We start from the raw sequence: 13,410 nt of genomic DNA on the forward strand, positions 1-13,410 counted from the left end.
TTCACAATTATTCTAGAATAAAATGTCTATTTTCTGTCCATGTGAAATCCATGCTAGCTCAGGTTCAACAGGTTACTTTTGGTTTCAATCAAGTGTAGAGACAATACCATAAGGTCTCCCCATCCCCATCATACCAACCCAAGTTGAAGACATACTCACTTGCCGTTGTTAAATATGACCGTGCAGTTGGGCCAACAGTCATGGTTCACCAGGCCCAGGTTGGGAAAGATGCCCACACCCACTGCCTGCAGGCCTCTCTGGTCACTGAGCGTGAAACCATTGCAGTTAATCTACCCAGGGGAAAAGATGAGAGTCAGCTAACATAGACTTGGCGCAGAACACCCTCCAGCTGTTGAAAGTTTTTTAAAAAATAGAAAACCTGGTCTCATCCTGGAAATGCTTAGAGAGTCTGGAAACAAAACAGTCAGTCTCCTGTTCTCTGTGTGACTCCAAATGACCCTCAAGATTAGTACCGAGGGAGAGTCTCATATTTGCTAAAATGCACCACCACCTTGAAAGTTTTGGGTAGCTGTATTCTAAAAAGGCCCCAGATGGGAATTCCCTGGTGGTCCAGTGGTTAGGACTTGGTGCTCTCACTGCCGAGGCCCCAGGTTCAATCCCTGGTCGGGGAATTAAGGTCCCACAAGCTGTGTGTCACAGCCAAAAAATAAAATAAAATAAAAATTAAAAGGCTCAAGATGGAAATGTTGGTTCTGAGAAGTTTCTCCTTTTTCCTGTATCTGGGTCTTAAGAGTCTTCCCCAGTGTCTATCTTGGTTTCTTTCTCTGTGCCCTTCTCTGCTTTGTGTGCGTGTGTGTCTCCCCTGCTACCTTTGACCACTCTCAACTCCTATAACTATTCATAAAATAAAATTAACATCTGTTTTTGATTATTTTGTGTCTGGTGGATACCTTGTACTCCCTGTCCACAATTTTAAAATCTGATGAGTGCAACATTTATCTCTGAATGCCAGGCAAATCAAATTGGTTACTGCTTATGCAGCACCTGATTTCTTTCCTTTTCCTTAAAATAAGTTATTTTTTATAGAAAGAGATTCCAAATGTCTGCTCCCAGGGTATAAAAAATGTATAAGAATAAATATTACCTAGGATACATTAATATCTGCACACAAACTTCTGCCAAATGTAAAAATCATATATATAAATACATGCTATCCATAATATTTATAACATAATATACATTTACAGATATATACTGATCTGTATAGCACATAGCTATTTGTTATTGATACTGGAGGACAGTCACTTTCTCCATCAATCTCATTGGTCATTCAGCAAGTACATGAAGTTAAGCCCATCAGTACCCCTAATAAGCTGTGTTACCTTGGGCAAATTTCTTCTCTGAGCTCTTATTTTCCCATCTGTAGGTTGAATAAGTTAGACTAGATGATCTCTGTGGGTCCTTTCAGCTCTACACCTTGGTGATTACACCATCCTTGGCTGTAGTTCCCAGACCATCTTAGAGATACTCAAGATAGTCTATGCCACCCATTCACACCAAGGCTGTGGAGCATAGAAACTCCACATGTGAGAGTAGAAGCAGTCTGGCATCAGACAGACTGCTTCTAGATCTTCCTTGCACACCAGCTCACTGTGTGACCTTTGGCAGTCCTGTAACCTCTCTGGCCCTAGGCTTTCTGTTCTATAAAATAGGAATGTTAAAACCATGGACTTCATCTTGTTTTGTAAAGACTGCATAAAATAATACCTGGAAGGCTATGATGGTTAATTTTCTGTCAACTTGGCTGGGCTGTGGTGACCAGATATTTGGTTAAACATTATTCTGTATGTTTCTGTGAAGGTGTTTTTTGGATGAGATAAACATTTGAATTGGTAGACTTTGAGTAAAGCAGATTACCCTGCACAATGGAGGTGGGCCTCATACAATCAGTTGAAGGCCTTCATAGAACAGAGACTGACTGCCCCTGAGCAAGCAGGAATCCTGCCAGTGGACTGCCTTTGAACTTGAACTGCAATTTTTCTTTGGGTCTTCAGCCTGATGGCCTAGCAGCAGCTCCCACAATCACAAGAGCCAGTTCATTAAAATAAATCTTCTCTCTCTCTCTCTCTCTCTCTCTCTCTCTCTCTCTCTCTCTCTCTCTCTCTCTCTCTGTGTCTCTTTCTCTCTGTCTCTCTGTCTCTCTCTCTCTCTCTCTCTCTCTCTATATATATATATATATACACTATCCACAATATAATGCATAGAGTATAATACACTATATATATATATGCACATACATACACACACAAAGTACATCCTTGTGGTTCTATTTCTCTGGAGAACTCTCGCTATTGCAGAAGCACTGGCACATGGTGAGAGATGCTGAGTGTGATCATGCTACTGTTATCACAGTAACCCCTTCCTCGGCCCACTCACCAGCACCCCACAAGGGGCCGGGCCTGCCAGATGGGAGACAGGCCCCCATAGCCCACGGCCTGAGACTGCTGATCTCCTGGGCTCCCACCCCCTCCTCCCAGACCCTCATGGCTTCAAGAGGCCTGGATAGGTTGCTCAAGGCAGTGCCCTCCAGAAAGCCCCTACTCTCCTCTCCCTGGTTCCCCATGATCAGCACATCAGATGTGGGGAAAAGAAGAGTCTTACTTCCAAAGTGACTGGTGGGCAAGAAGGGATAGTGACTGGGTCTTCGTTTTCAATGTGGAGAAGAGAAAATATAGGAAGTGCAGATGAACGAGAAGGTAAATCACCATCAAAAATCTACCTCTCAGGGCTTCCCTGGTGGCGAGAGTGGTTGAGAGTCCGCCTTCCGATGCAGGGGACACGGGTTCGTGCCCCGGTCCGGGAAGATCCCACGTGCCGTGGAGCGGCTGGGCCCGTGAGCCATGGCCGCTGAGCCTGCGCGTCCGGAGCCTGTGCTCCGCAACGGGAGAGGCCACAGCAGTGAGAGGCCCGCGTACCGCAAAAAAAAAAAAAAAAAAAAAAAAATTCTACCTATCAGAGCTAATGAGTAGTTTATGCTTGGGGTGCTGACTTCAGCCACGTCAGGCATGGCCTCAGAGTAAAGGAAGACCAGAAAGAGAACTGGGTGAAAGTTCGTCATGTGAGGTCTCTGTCCCCCCTCCAGCGCTTCTCTTGGCCTCCCCTTCCACTCTGACCTGGCAGCATCTGGAAGGTCCTTCGGCGGACAATCCCAGGCGCCAGCCCAGCCCCAAGGCCACTTTGGGAGAAATCTTACCACGCCGAAGATCCGCGAGATGTACTGCATGCTGAACTGCTGGCTCTGGGGCGGCCAGTACAGCAGGAAAGTGTCCACGTCCCCCTGCAGCTCTTTCCGTGCCTCCTCCTCGAAGTGCTCCACGTGGTTCTGCAGGTCGTCCACGGAGACCAGGCAGCCCTCGGTGAGCCCGCTGCCCTCTCTCTCCACCCGCCACATGACGCGCGCCGCCAGCCTGCGCAGAGGGGCGGGGTTAGAGAGGCCTCGCTGCAGTCATTCGTTCAACAAGCGCTTGCTGAGCGTCTAGGGCACGCACGGCACAGTGTGGGGCCCAAGACACCGTTTTGAACTAGGCGGATGGAATTTCTTGTAGCATGAAGCTTCTTAGAGTGGGGGAGACCTAAGTTGAAAAGATAATCTAAACTACTGTTAAGTGCTATGCCCCAAATCAAACAGGGAGACCTGATAGGGAGCGGCTGGGGAAGGGGAAACCAAGGTGATGGGGGAGGCTTGACAAGGCACCCCCTGGCTGCCAGCGGAGTGAACAAGCGTCTGCCCTGGGCAGATGGCGAAAGAGCAGCGAGTACAAAGGCCCTGAACTGGGAAAGAGCTTGGTATGATTAGAAGCAGCAAGGTGGGGGCTTCCATGGTGGCGCAGTGGTTGAGAATCCTCCTGCCGATGCAGGGGACACGGGTTTGTGCCCCGGTCCGGGAAGATCCCACATGCCGCAGAGCGGCTGGGCCCGTGAGCCATGGCCGCTGAACCTGCGCGTCTGGAGCCCGCGCTCCGTAACAGGAGAGGCCGCAACAGTGAGAGGCCCACGTACCGCAAAAACAAAAACAAAACAGAAAAAAAAAAAAGAAAGAAACAGCAAGGTGCTGGAGCTCGGGAGCAAGGAGAGGGAAGCACATAAAGGTGGAGAGGTGGACAGAAGCCAGGTCACGTGGGTCTGGGTAATCATGGAAGGGGTCTGGGGACACTGAGGTGCAGCAGCCTAGGTCTCTCCTGACTGTGCGGCTAAGATGAGCACTGGAGAAGGAGTCTGACGACTCCGCTTCTTACTGTGTGACCCTGGGCAAGTCACTTGACCTCCCTGAACCTCTCCAGTGGCACGTAAAGTGAGGATAATAGGTATCCCGTGCCGTGCCAACCTGCAGTGTTGGTTCACAAACTGGCCCCCATCCACAGAGGGCAGGAAGAGAGGCAGACCACTCCAGATTGGTGGGTGGCATTTTGAATCAGCAGGGGACTTACTTAGGAGGCTTGTCTTGGGCGGCCACAGATAAAAAGATCTTGGCCCCTGCCAGCCAAATCTTAGAGTTTATGAAGAGGCCTTCACTGGGTTCAGTCATACCTTCCAGATGATTTCAACACCACATTACTATCTCAATGCCACGTTCTTGGGCAGCTTCTGGGAGGCAAGGAAGGCAAACGAGTAGATTCCAAGGACAGGGGAGGGGATGAAGAGCCTCTGATTACCTGGGTCCAGCTTGCAGGTCAACCAGAAGTCATGTCCCCTCAATGACCTCCTCCAACACAGAGGTGTTTAGGAGATAAAGTGAGGTAGTGGATGTCCACATCATGTGTGAACTTATTCACATTCTTAATGATTAGATAGAGAGAAGGCAGACAAGACAATCTAGGAGGGGAAACAGTATAAGCAAAGGCCCTGAGGCAGCCCCCAACATGCATATGCAGGGAGCAGGGGCAAGGAAGGCCTGGTCTGGAAGGAGCAGAGGGCTCTGGAGGAGAAGGGGGGGGTAACGTGGGACAAGAGGGAGGGCCCTAGAAAGCACAGAACTTTGTTTTTTGTTTGGAGGGAGGTTTTTTTTTTTTTTTACATCTTTGTTAGATTATAATTGCTTTACAATGCTGTGTTAGTTTCTGCTGTACAACAAAGTGAATCACCTATATGTATACCTATATCCCCTCCCTCTTGGGCTTCCCTCCCACCCTCCCTCTTCCACCCCTCTAGGTCATCACAAAGCTGATCTCCCCGTACTATACAGCATAGAAAGTACAGAACTTCGAGTATGAGACAGAGGGCCTTACTTCACTCCGAGGGCAGAGAAGGCCCACTTGTTAACTGTTAGGCAGCCCATGCCCACAAGATAAAGCCTGTGACCAAGGGACACTTTGGTGACTCTCTGCCACTCAATTTTTTTGACACAGGCAGATCAATTTTTAAAAATTAAACATTGGGAGACTTCCCTGGTGGCGCAGTGGTTAAGAATCCACCTGCCAATGCAGGGGACGCAGGTTCGAGCCCTGCTCCAGGAAGATCCCACATGCCGCGGAGCAACTAAGCCCGTGCGCCACAACTACTGAGCCTGCGCTCTAGGGCCCGCGAGCCACAACCGCTGAAGCCCGTAAGCCTAGAGCCTGTTCTCCGCAATGAGAGAAGCCACCGCAACGAGAAGCCCGCGCACTGCAGCCAAGAGTAGCCCCCGCTCGGCGCAACTAGAGAAAGCCCGCACATAGCAATGAAGACCCAACACGGCCGAAAATAAATAAATAAAAATTTTTTAAAAATTAAACACTGGGGAGCCACACAGAACGAGTCTGCAACCAGCTCCACCAGTGGAGATCCCCTCATAGATGGGCTTCCCAGACCAAGGGAGAGCACGGAAGAAGTGACCATATCCTGTGTCTCTGGGACTCTTTCCTGATTTGCACTCATCCCAGCTTGCTCGGACCTGGGCATGCTGTCCCTGCCGCCATCCCCCGCCTGACATTTGGGAATCCCAGTCCCCACCCCGGGGCCCAGCTCTGACCTGATGTTCTCATTGGGCACCTTCCCGTATCTCTTGATGGCCGAACACTCGTTCTTGTGGTTCAGCCAAGCATCCTTCTGGCAGGTGCGGTCACAGTAGTGGGCAAACTTGCACTGCCCGCAGCGATGGAGCTTCTCCTGCCTCTTGAAGCAGGTATGGCACACAACATTCACAAGGCTGGAAATGGAGGGAGAAAACCTGTGACTGGGGGACACCACACTGGCTTTTGGGAGACTGGGGTGCGGGTACTGGCTGTCCTTGTCTTTCTAAGCTTCAGATTCTCGTTTTTCAAAACGAGGGGCTTGGGTTTCCCGAGATCCCCTCTAGCTGTAACTATGCTTTTGGCAGATATTTTTCAGTGAAACCAAGGTAGGGAACTTTATTGTGCTCTTCATAGAAGCCCTTCAATTGAATTCAGCAAGAGGTCGTAGATTTACAACCTTTCTGCGTGAGCCACCGGGAATACCACAAGTTGCTGCATGAACACTTGAACTTGGGATCGCCATGCAGCATGAGCCCCAGTATAACGGCGGGGGGGTGGGGCACAGGGCATTCCTGGATCACAACGGAGGAGATCCTGGAGGAACCAAGGAAGTCTTCTAAGCCAAGGGAGTGGGTGGAAATCCCTCACAGCCCTCTTGCCAAAAGTCACATGTCATTGGCACCGTGGCCCGGGAGAGGGCACACTGTGTGACGTATTCTTCTCATTGTTGAAATGGAATGTCCCCTTCCCCAAAGCATAAAAATATCGTAACTACTTACAATACAATGGGACATGAGACATGACACGTTTTACACAAAATGAAGTCTACACGTTATGATGTGTGTCATAGTTCTGCGTGTTTTGCAGGCGTAAGATTGACAAGGTGACTGATGTCACAGACGTTATCTGATGTATTCTCCTGGCTCAGAGAGAGTGGAAGGGATGGGCGGCCAACTCCTCAAGCTGCTGTGTCCCCATCTGCTGTGAGGTGTGATGCTAGTAATTTGTTACAAGTCCTAAAGTACTCAAGGGCATGAAAGGTTAGTGCTTATTTATAAGTTACAGTAGATTCAAGGTTATTCCCATAATAATGTCTTCCTCGCTCCCTTGCATTCCCTTAAACTTTCCCAACGAGAGAGGAGGAGTAGAATTACCCTGGCATACTGACAGTTGCACAGAATCTGCAGCGCGTGATAACTATGCCGCTACTGCTGCTTTGACCAGGAGAAGGCTGGGGACAGAGCCCCAAGATGCTACAGTATAGATTTCACCCCAGTCTGGGTGATGGAGAGACCTTTACAATCATGCATATAATCCCTTATCAGGCCTTGACTGAATGGCACTATCAGTTCAATAATATCTCACCTTCATATTGTCTCATGAGAGTCTTTACAAACACTTTGCTATAATAAACGTTTAATTACTTCTCATGAAAAGAAAGCATGATCAATCTGAAATGATTTTTCTCCTAGTGAACACATAGTGGGTTGCAAATGTTAACCACCAAATTATTTTCTACAGGCTCACACACCTGTTTAAATCTCATTCCACAGTTTTTCTAGGACTTAGAGTCAATTTTTAAAAGCTGGTGAAATCCAGGAAGTATTATGAGCTATCTCCTGATTGAGATCTCCCTGAGGTGAGGCTGACCTTTCTCTCCATCACCCCACCTGCCATTAAGGCTTAGCCACGAGGCTGGAACTAGGAAGAAGGAAGAGGGTGGGTCTGATGCAGAGAAGGGCTCCTCAAACTTTAGTGCACGTGAACATCATCAGAGATCATGTGGTTCTAATTCAGCAGGTCTGGGGTGGGGCCTGAGATTCTGCATTTCTAACAAGCTCCCAGGTGATACTGATGCTACAACTTTAAGTGGCATGAATGTAGATATGAGAGATAACCTAAATTCTACCCTTTCTTGGGGGGCGGGAGGGGGGCAGTATGTATGGAAGTGTCAGGTAGGCAGGAAGGGGAAGTATAAAAAAAAAAAAAAAGCTTGTCTTTCTGGTCTCCATCTCTTTTTGTTGGTGGTGGGATGGGTATTACAGAAAGTCAGACCTGGAGCAGGTCAGAGTTGAGTTCAGCCCCTGATTCCAGTATCTACTGACTGTGTGACCTCAAGCAAGTACCCTAACCTCTCTGAGCCTTCGTTTGCTTATGTGAAAATGAGAATAGCAACACTTAGATCTTGATATCATTTAGACAAATGACTATTACCTTTTTTAAAAATTATTTATTTATTTTTGGCTGCGTTGGATCTTCGTTGCTGCACCCAGGCTTTCTCTCGTTGCGGCGAGCGGGGGCTACTCTGTTGCGGTGTGTGGGCTTCTCACTGCGGTGGCTTCTCTTGTTGTGGAGCATGGGCTCTAAGTGCGCGGGCTTCAATAGTTGTGGCTCACGGGCTCTAGAGCACAGGCTCAGTAGTTGTGGCGCACGGGCTTAGTTGCTCTGCCGTATGTGGGATCTTCCCGGACCGGGGATCGAACCCGCGTCCCCTGCACTGGCAGGCGGACTCTTAACCACTGCACCACCAAGTCCCACTATTACTTTTTAATGAAACGTACTTGGTATCTTCAAAAACTCAAGCAAGAAGAAAATTACAAAGAAGTTCCAAAATTCTCCCACTCTCAGCGTGATTCGAGGATTAAATGAAACAACGTGTAAAGTAGCAGCTAAGAGCCTGGCACAGAGCTAGTCCTCAGTAGGTGTCAGAGATTGGGCCAGGTGATCTCTGAGCACCTGCTCTCCCCCAGCACCCACTAATTCCCAGGCAGCCGCCAAAGAGGAGGACCTCCCAACTGGAAAAGAACCTATAAGTAGGGGGCCGAGGGTACTTCCGTGATAGAGATACCACCCCTTCTTTACTTCCCTCCCATGAGAGCATCTAAAAGATGTGATGTCTTAGAGGGAAGTCATAAGTGAAATAAGACAAAGAGAGACAAATGCTATATGGTATCACTTATGTGTGGAATCTAAAAAAAGCACAACCTCGGGGCTTCCCTGGTGGCGCAGTGGTTGAGAATCCGCCTGCCGATGCAGGGGACACGGGTTCGAGCCCCGGTCCGGGAGGATCCCACATGCCGCGGAGCAGCTGGGGCCCGTGAGCCACAACTACTGAGCCTGCGCGTCTGGAGCCTGTGCTCCGCAACAAGAGAGGCCACGACAGTGAGAGGCCCGCGTACCGCAATGAAGAGGGGCCCCCACTAACCACAACTAGAGAAAGCCCTCGCACAGAAACGAAGACCCAGCACAGCAAAAATAAATAAATTACTTAATAAACTCCTACCCCCAACAACAACAAAAAAACCCACAACCAACTAGTGAATATAACAAAAAAGAAGCAGATTCACAGATACAGAGGACAAACTAGTGGTTACCAGTGTGGAGAGGGAAGGGGGCAGGGGCAATATAAGGGTGGGGGAGTAAGAGATACAAACTATCAGGTATAAAATAAGCTACACGGATATATTGTACAACCCAGGGAATATAGCCAACATTTTATCATAACTAAAAATGGAGTAGAAACTTAAAAAATTGTGACTCATTATATTGTACACCTGTAAGTTATATAATATCATACATCAACTATACCTCAATTAAATAAAGTTCTAAGACCACTTATTTATTTATTTATTTTATTGAAGTATAGTTGATTTCCAACGTTTCAGTTATACAGCAAAGTGATTCAGTTATACATACATAAATATAATATATATTCTTTTTCAGATTCCTTACCATTATAGGTTATTACAAGATATTGAATATAGTTTCCTGTGCTATATAGTAGGTCCTTGTTGTTCATCTGTTTTTTTTTTGTTTGTTTTGTTTTTTTGCGGTACGCAGGCCTCTCACTGCTGTGGCCCCTCCCGTTGCGGAGCACAGGCTCCGGACGCGCAGGCCCAGCGGCCATGGCTCACGGGCCCAGCCGCTCCGCGGCACGTGGGATCTTCCCGGACCGGGGCACGAACCCGTGTCCGCTGCATCGGCAGGCGGACTCTCATCCACTGCGCCACCAGGGAAGCCCGTTCATCTGTTTTATATATAGTCGTGTGTGTCTGTTAATCCTAAACTCCCAATTTATCCCTCCCCCACTTAAAACCACTTTTTAGATTACAGGAGAAAGAGTGCTTCTTCCAGCCGGCTTAGCTCGTGACCTTCACCAAGCCTCATTTCTCCTCCTGAGTCTCATTTTTCCAGTCCCCACAAGAGTCCCATTCACACAATGCTTTGCAATTGAAAGAGATGTTTTTTAGCAATGCTCTTGTGTTAAACCTTCACAACAACCCTTTAGAGTACAGGTCATCACTATCCTTGCAGGGATATTATTCTCATAGGGGTCCCTGATGGCTGACATTGCCCCCAGCACAGAAGGCAGAGGAAGCCACCAAGCCTACCTGCTTTGCCTGCAGCCCTGAGTGTGCCCTGCCCCAGCCAGCGGGTCCCCGCTCACTTTTTGCTCTGCAGCCCTGGGCTATGTCATCTGTCAGAGTCAAGTGGGATGGAAAGGCAGCTGATGGTCAACTCCTTGTATGGAAATAACCAGTTACTGGACCGATAAATGCAAATAGAAGGTGCCTGCAAGGTGGATGAGTCCTCCAAGAGTACAACGAACTGGACCAGCAGTGCTGGCTTCCTGGCCTGCTTAAAAACTCTCACCCTGCAAGGTGGTCCCCCCTTAAAAATCGAGGGGGAGGGCGCATGTCTTAAAGACCATCACATCCCTCAACTACCCAGAGAACTTTACAATATTTTCAATTCCGTCTTTCTTCCTTGTTCCTTCCCCTCTTTCTTCTTTCACAAGTATTTATTGGGCATTATTTACAGCAATGTGGATGGACCTAGAGGGTATTATGCTTAGTGAAGTAAGTCAGAGAGAGAAAGACAAATACTGTTTGTTATCACTTATATGTGGAATCTAAAAAATAAAATAGATGGATGAGTATAACAATACAGAAACAGATTCACAGATACAGAGAACAAGCTAGTGGTTACCAGAGGGGAGAGGGGAAGTAGGAGGGGCAGGATAGGGGTATGGGATTAAGAGGTACAAAAAATACTATGTATAAAATAAATAAGCTATAAAGAAATAAGCCAGGGCTTCCCTGGTGGCGCAGTGGTTGAGAGTCTGCCTGCCGACGCAGGGAACACGGGTTCGTGCCCCGGTCTGGGAAGATCCCACATGCCGCGCAGCGGCTGGGTCCGTGAGCCGTGGCCGCTGAGCTTGCGCGTCCGGAGCCTGTGCTCCGTAACGGGAGAGGCCACAACAGTGAGAGGCCCGCATACCGAAAAAAAAAAAAAAAAAAAAAAAAAGAAAGAAAGAAGCCATAAGGATACAACACAGGGAAATACAGATTATTTTGTAATAACTTTAAATGGAGTATAATCTATAAAAATATTGAATCAATATGTTGTACACCTGAAACTAATATAATAAAGTAAATCAACTATACTTCAATTTTTAAAATTTTTTGTTTTTATTTATATTCTTTTTTAACTATACTTCAACTTTAAAAAGTACATTAAAATTTTTTAAGTTTATTAAAAAGTATTTATTGAGCTACTATTATGTGCTGTGCATTGAGCTAGGTGACAGAGGGCCTTAAAGATAAAGAAGATACAAACTTTGCCTTCAAGCAGTCCCAAGGCTGGGCTGGGGCATAAACATGTAAAAGCAAGGTGAGGCATGCCACCCAGGAGTGCTGGGACCCTGCTGTTGCCAGATCATAGGATGCACCGTATGGGGAAAAAATGTTGGAAAAATGACTGGACTGTGGGAGACCTGGAATGCAACTCTCAGTAGCAAGTCCTTATTCTGCAGCAGAGGGAAGCCACTGGAGGCTTCTGCAGAGAGGAGAAACACGGCCAGAGTTGGTGCACTCACTTTCTTTTCCCTATGGCATCTACCTAATGTCCTTTTTAAACGGCCCACGTCAACACTTAAGGGGCATCACTGGATTCACACTGGCATGATTATTTACCTTAGCAGAAGAAGTTACGTGGTACTGCATCCCTAGGTCAGACCTAGGGATTACCTATTTATTTTTAACATCTCTTTCATTAAAATAGCACTTCTCGGGCTTCCCTGGTGGCGCAGTGGTTGAGAATCCGCCTGCCGATGCAGTGGACGCGGGTTCGTGCCCCGGTCCGGGAAGATCCCACATGCCGCCGAGCGGCTGGGCCCGTGAGCCATGGCCGCTGAGCCTGCGAGTCCGGAGCCTGTGCTCCGCAACGGGAGAGGCCACAACAGTGAGAGGCCCGCGTACCACAAAAAAAAAAAAAAAAAAAAAAAAAAAAAAAAAAAAAAAAAAAAAAAAACACTTCTCAAGATTTTCTCTGCCGCGACTCCCAAGACGAGGCTCACACGTCTCACTCAGACCTGGATGCATCTCCCACATTCTACCTGAGACCAAACCCCTCTTCCCAGGCTCAGAACACATCTTTAGAGGCAAATGAGTGAAGGTGACATTGTTATGGGGACAGCATGGCATTTGATCCAGTCTATGTTTAAAAGGCTATTATCCCCAAACTTCTGCATTTAAGGATTAGTTAACAAAATTTAGCAACACAGCTCACAACGGGTCATATGACATTTCAACACGTCTGACCTCCACAGCTAAATTAAAGCACCAAATTAAAAGCATATTTCTAAATCTACTGTGGTTATCCTTAAAATCAAGTGCCAATGTTTAAGGCTGTAACCTGAATACTTTCACAGTTACTCATTTTCTGAACTATCTGTTCAGGAATTTCTCTAATCCCTTTATTAAATTATTTCCATTTATAGCATCATTTATCCCCCACCACCTACCCACCAGCTGTTACCAGATTAAAGGCTACACTTGTGTTTGTGCATATGCCATGGTTAATTCTGGTGTTCCCATGGGCCCACACAGAATTACATGGGCTGAAAGCCCAACTCTCTCCACCGAACCTGAAGAAGCTCATAGTTGGTTTGATTTTCAAAAAAGGCCGGAGGACAGTAATTACTTTTAAAATACCTTTCTTTTTCTCATGTTCTTATCTTTATTTTTCCCTACTCAGATAGATAGATAGATAGATAGATAGATAGATAGATAGATAGATAGATAGATATTCTCACATTCTCTTGGGCACTTTCAACTCTTTAAACAGAATCATTTAGGAGCTGGTCAAGAACTTTAAAAAAATCCACTATCCTTTGCCACTTCTTAACATCTTTTGTGATAAATTGGATTAATAGGAAATTCATATTATTGGTTGTGGTAGGCTGGAAAATAGCCCCCCCAAAATGTCAATGTCCTAATCCTGGAAACTGCGAATTACCTTACATGGCAAAAGGGACATGGCAGATATAATTAAGATTAAGGACCTTGAGATGGGGAGATAATCCTGAATCATCTGGGTGGCCTATAAGGTAATCACAAGGGTCCTAATAAGAAGGAGGCAGCAGGTCAGAGGAGGAGAAGATGCTACGTAGCTGCTT

At 47.0% G+C, this 13,410-nt stretch overlaps 1 protein-coding gene and 1 non-coding gene across 3 annotated transcripts in view; one reads left to right on the plus strand and one right to left on the minus strand.

Moving 5' to 3' along the window:
* The window catches only part of SMYD1 (SET and MYND domain containing 1), a 40,104-nt gene that overhangs the window by 17,699 nt on the left and 8,995 nt on the right, over positions 1 to 13,410 (minus strand). For both annotated transcript variants that reach the window (XM_059079361.2, XM_059079360.2), the window contains exons 2-4: positions 5,969 to 6,145; positions 3,215 to 3,428; positions 160 to 290 (exon numbers count right to left, since the gene is read on the minus strand). In XM_059079361.2, coding sequence (XP_058935344.1) covers positions 160 to 290; positions 3,215 to 3,428; positions 5,969 to 6,145 — 522 coding nt within the window. The remainder of the gene's footprint in view (positions 1 to 159; positions 291 to 3,214; positions 3,429 to 5,968; positions 6,146 to 13,410) is intronic.
* Positions 560 to 632, plus strand: TRNAE-CUC (transfer RNA glutamic acid (anticodon CUC)). Its single transcript has one exon. It is a non-coding gene; the product is annotated as a tRNA-Glu (tRNA).

The sequence above is a fragment of the Kogia breviceps genome, chromosome 11 (assembly GCF_026419965.1).
Source record: "Kogia breviceps isolate mKogBre1 chromosome 11, mKogBre1 haplotype 1, whole genome shotgun sequence".
Lineage (NCBI taxonomy): Eukaryota > Metazoa > Chordata > Mammalia > Artiodactyla > Physeteridae > Kogia > Kogia breviceps.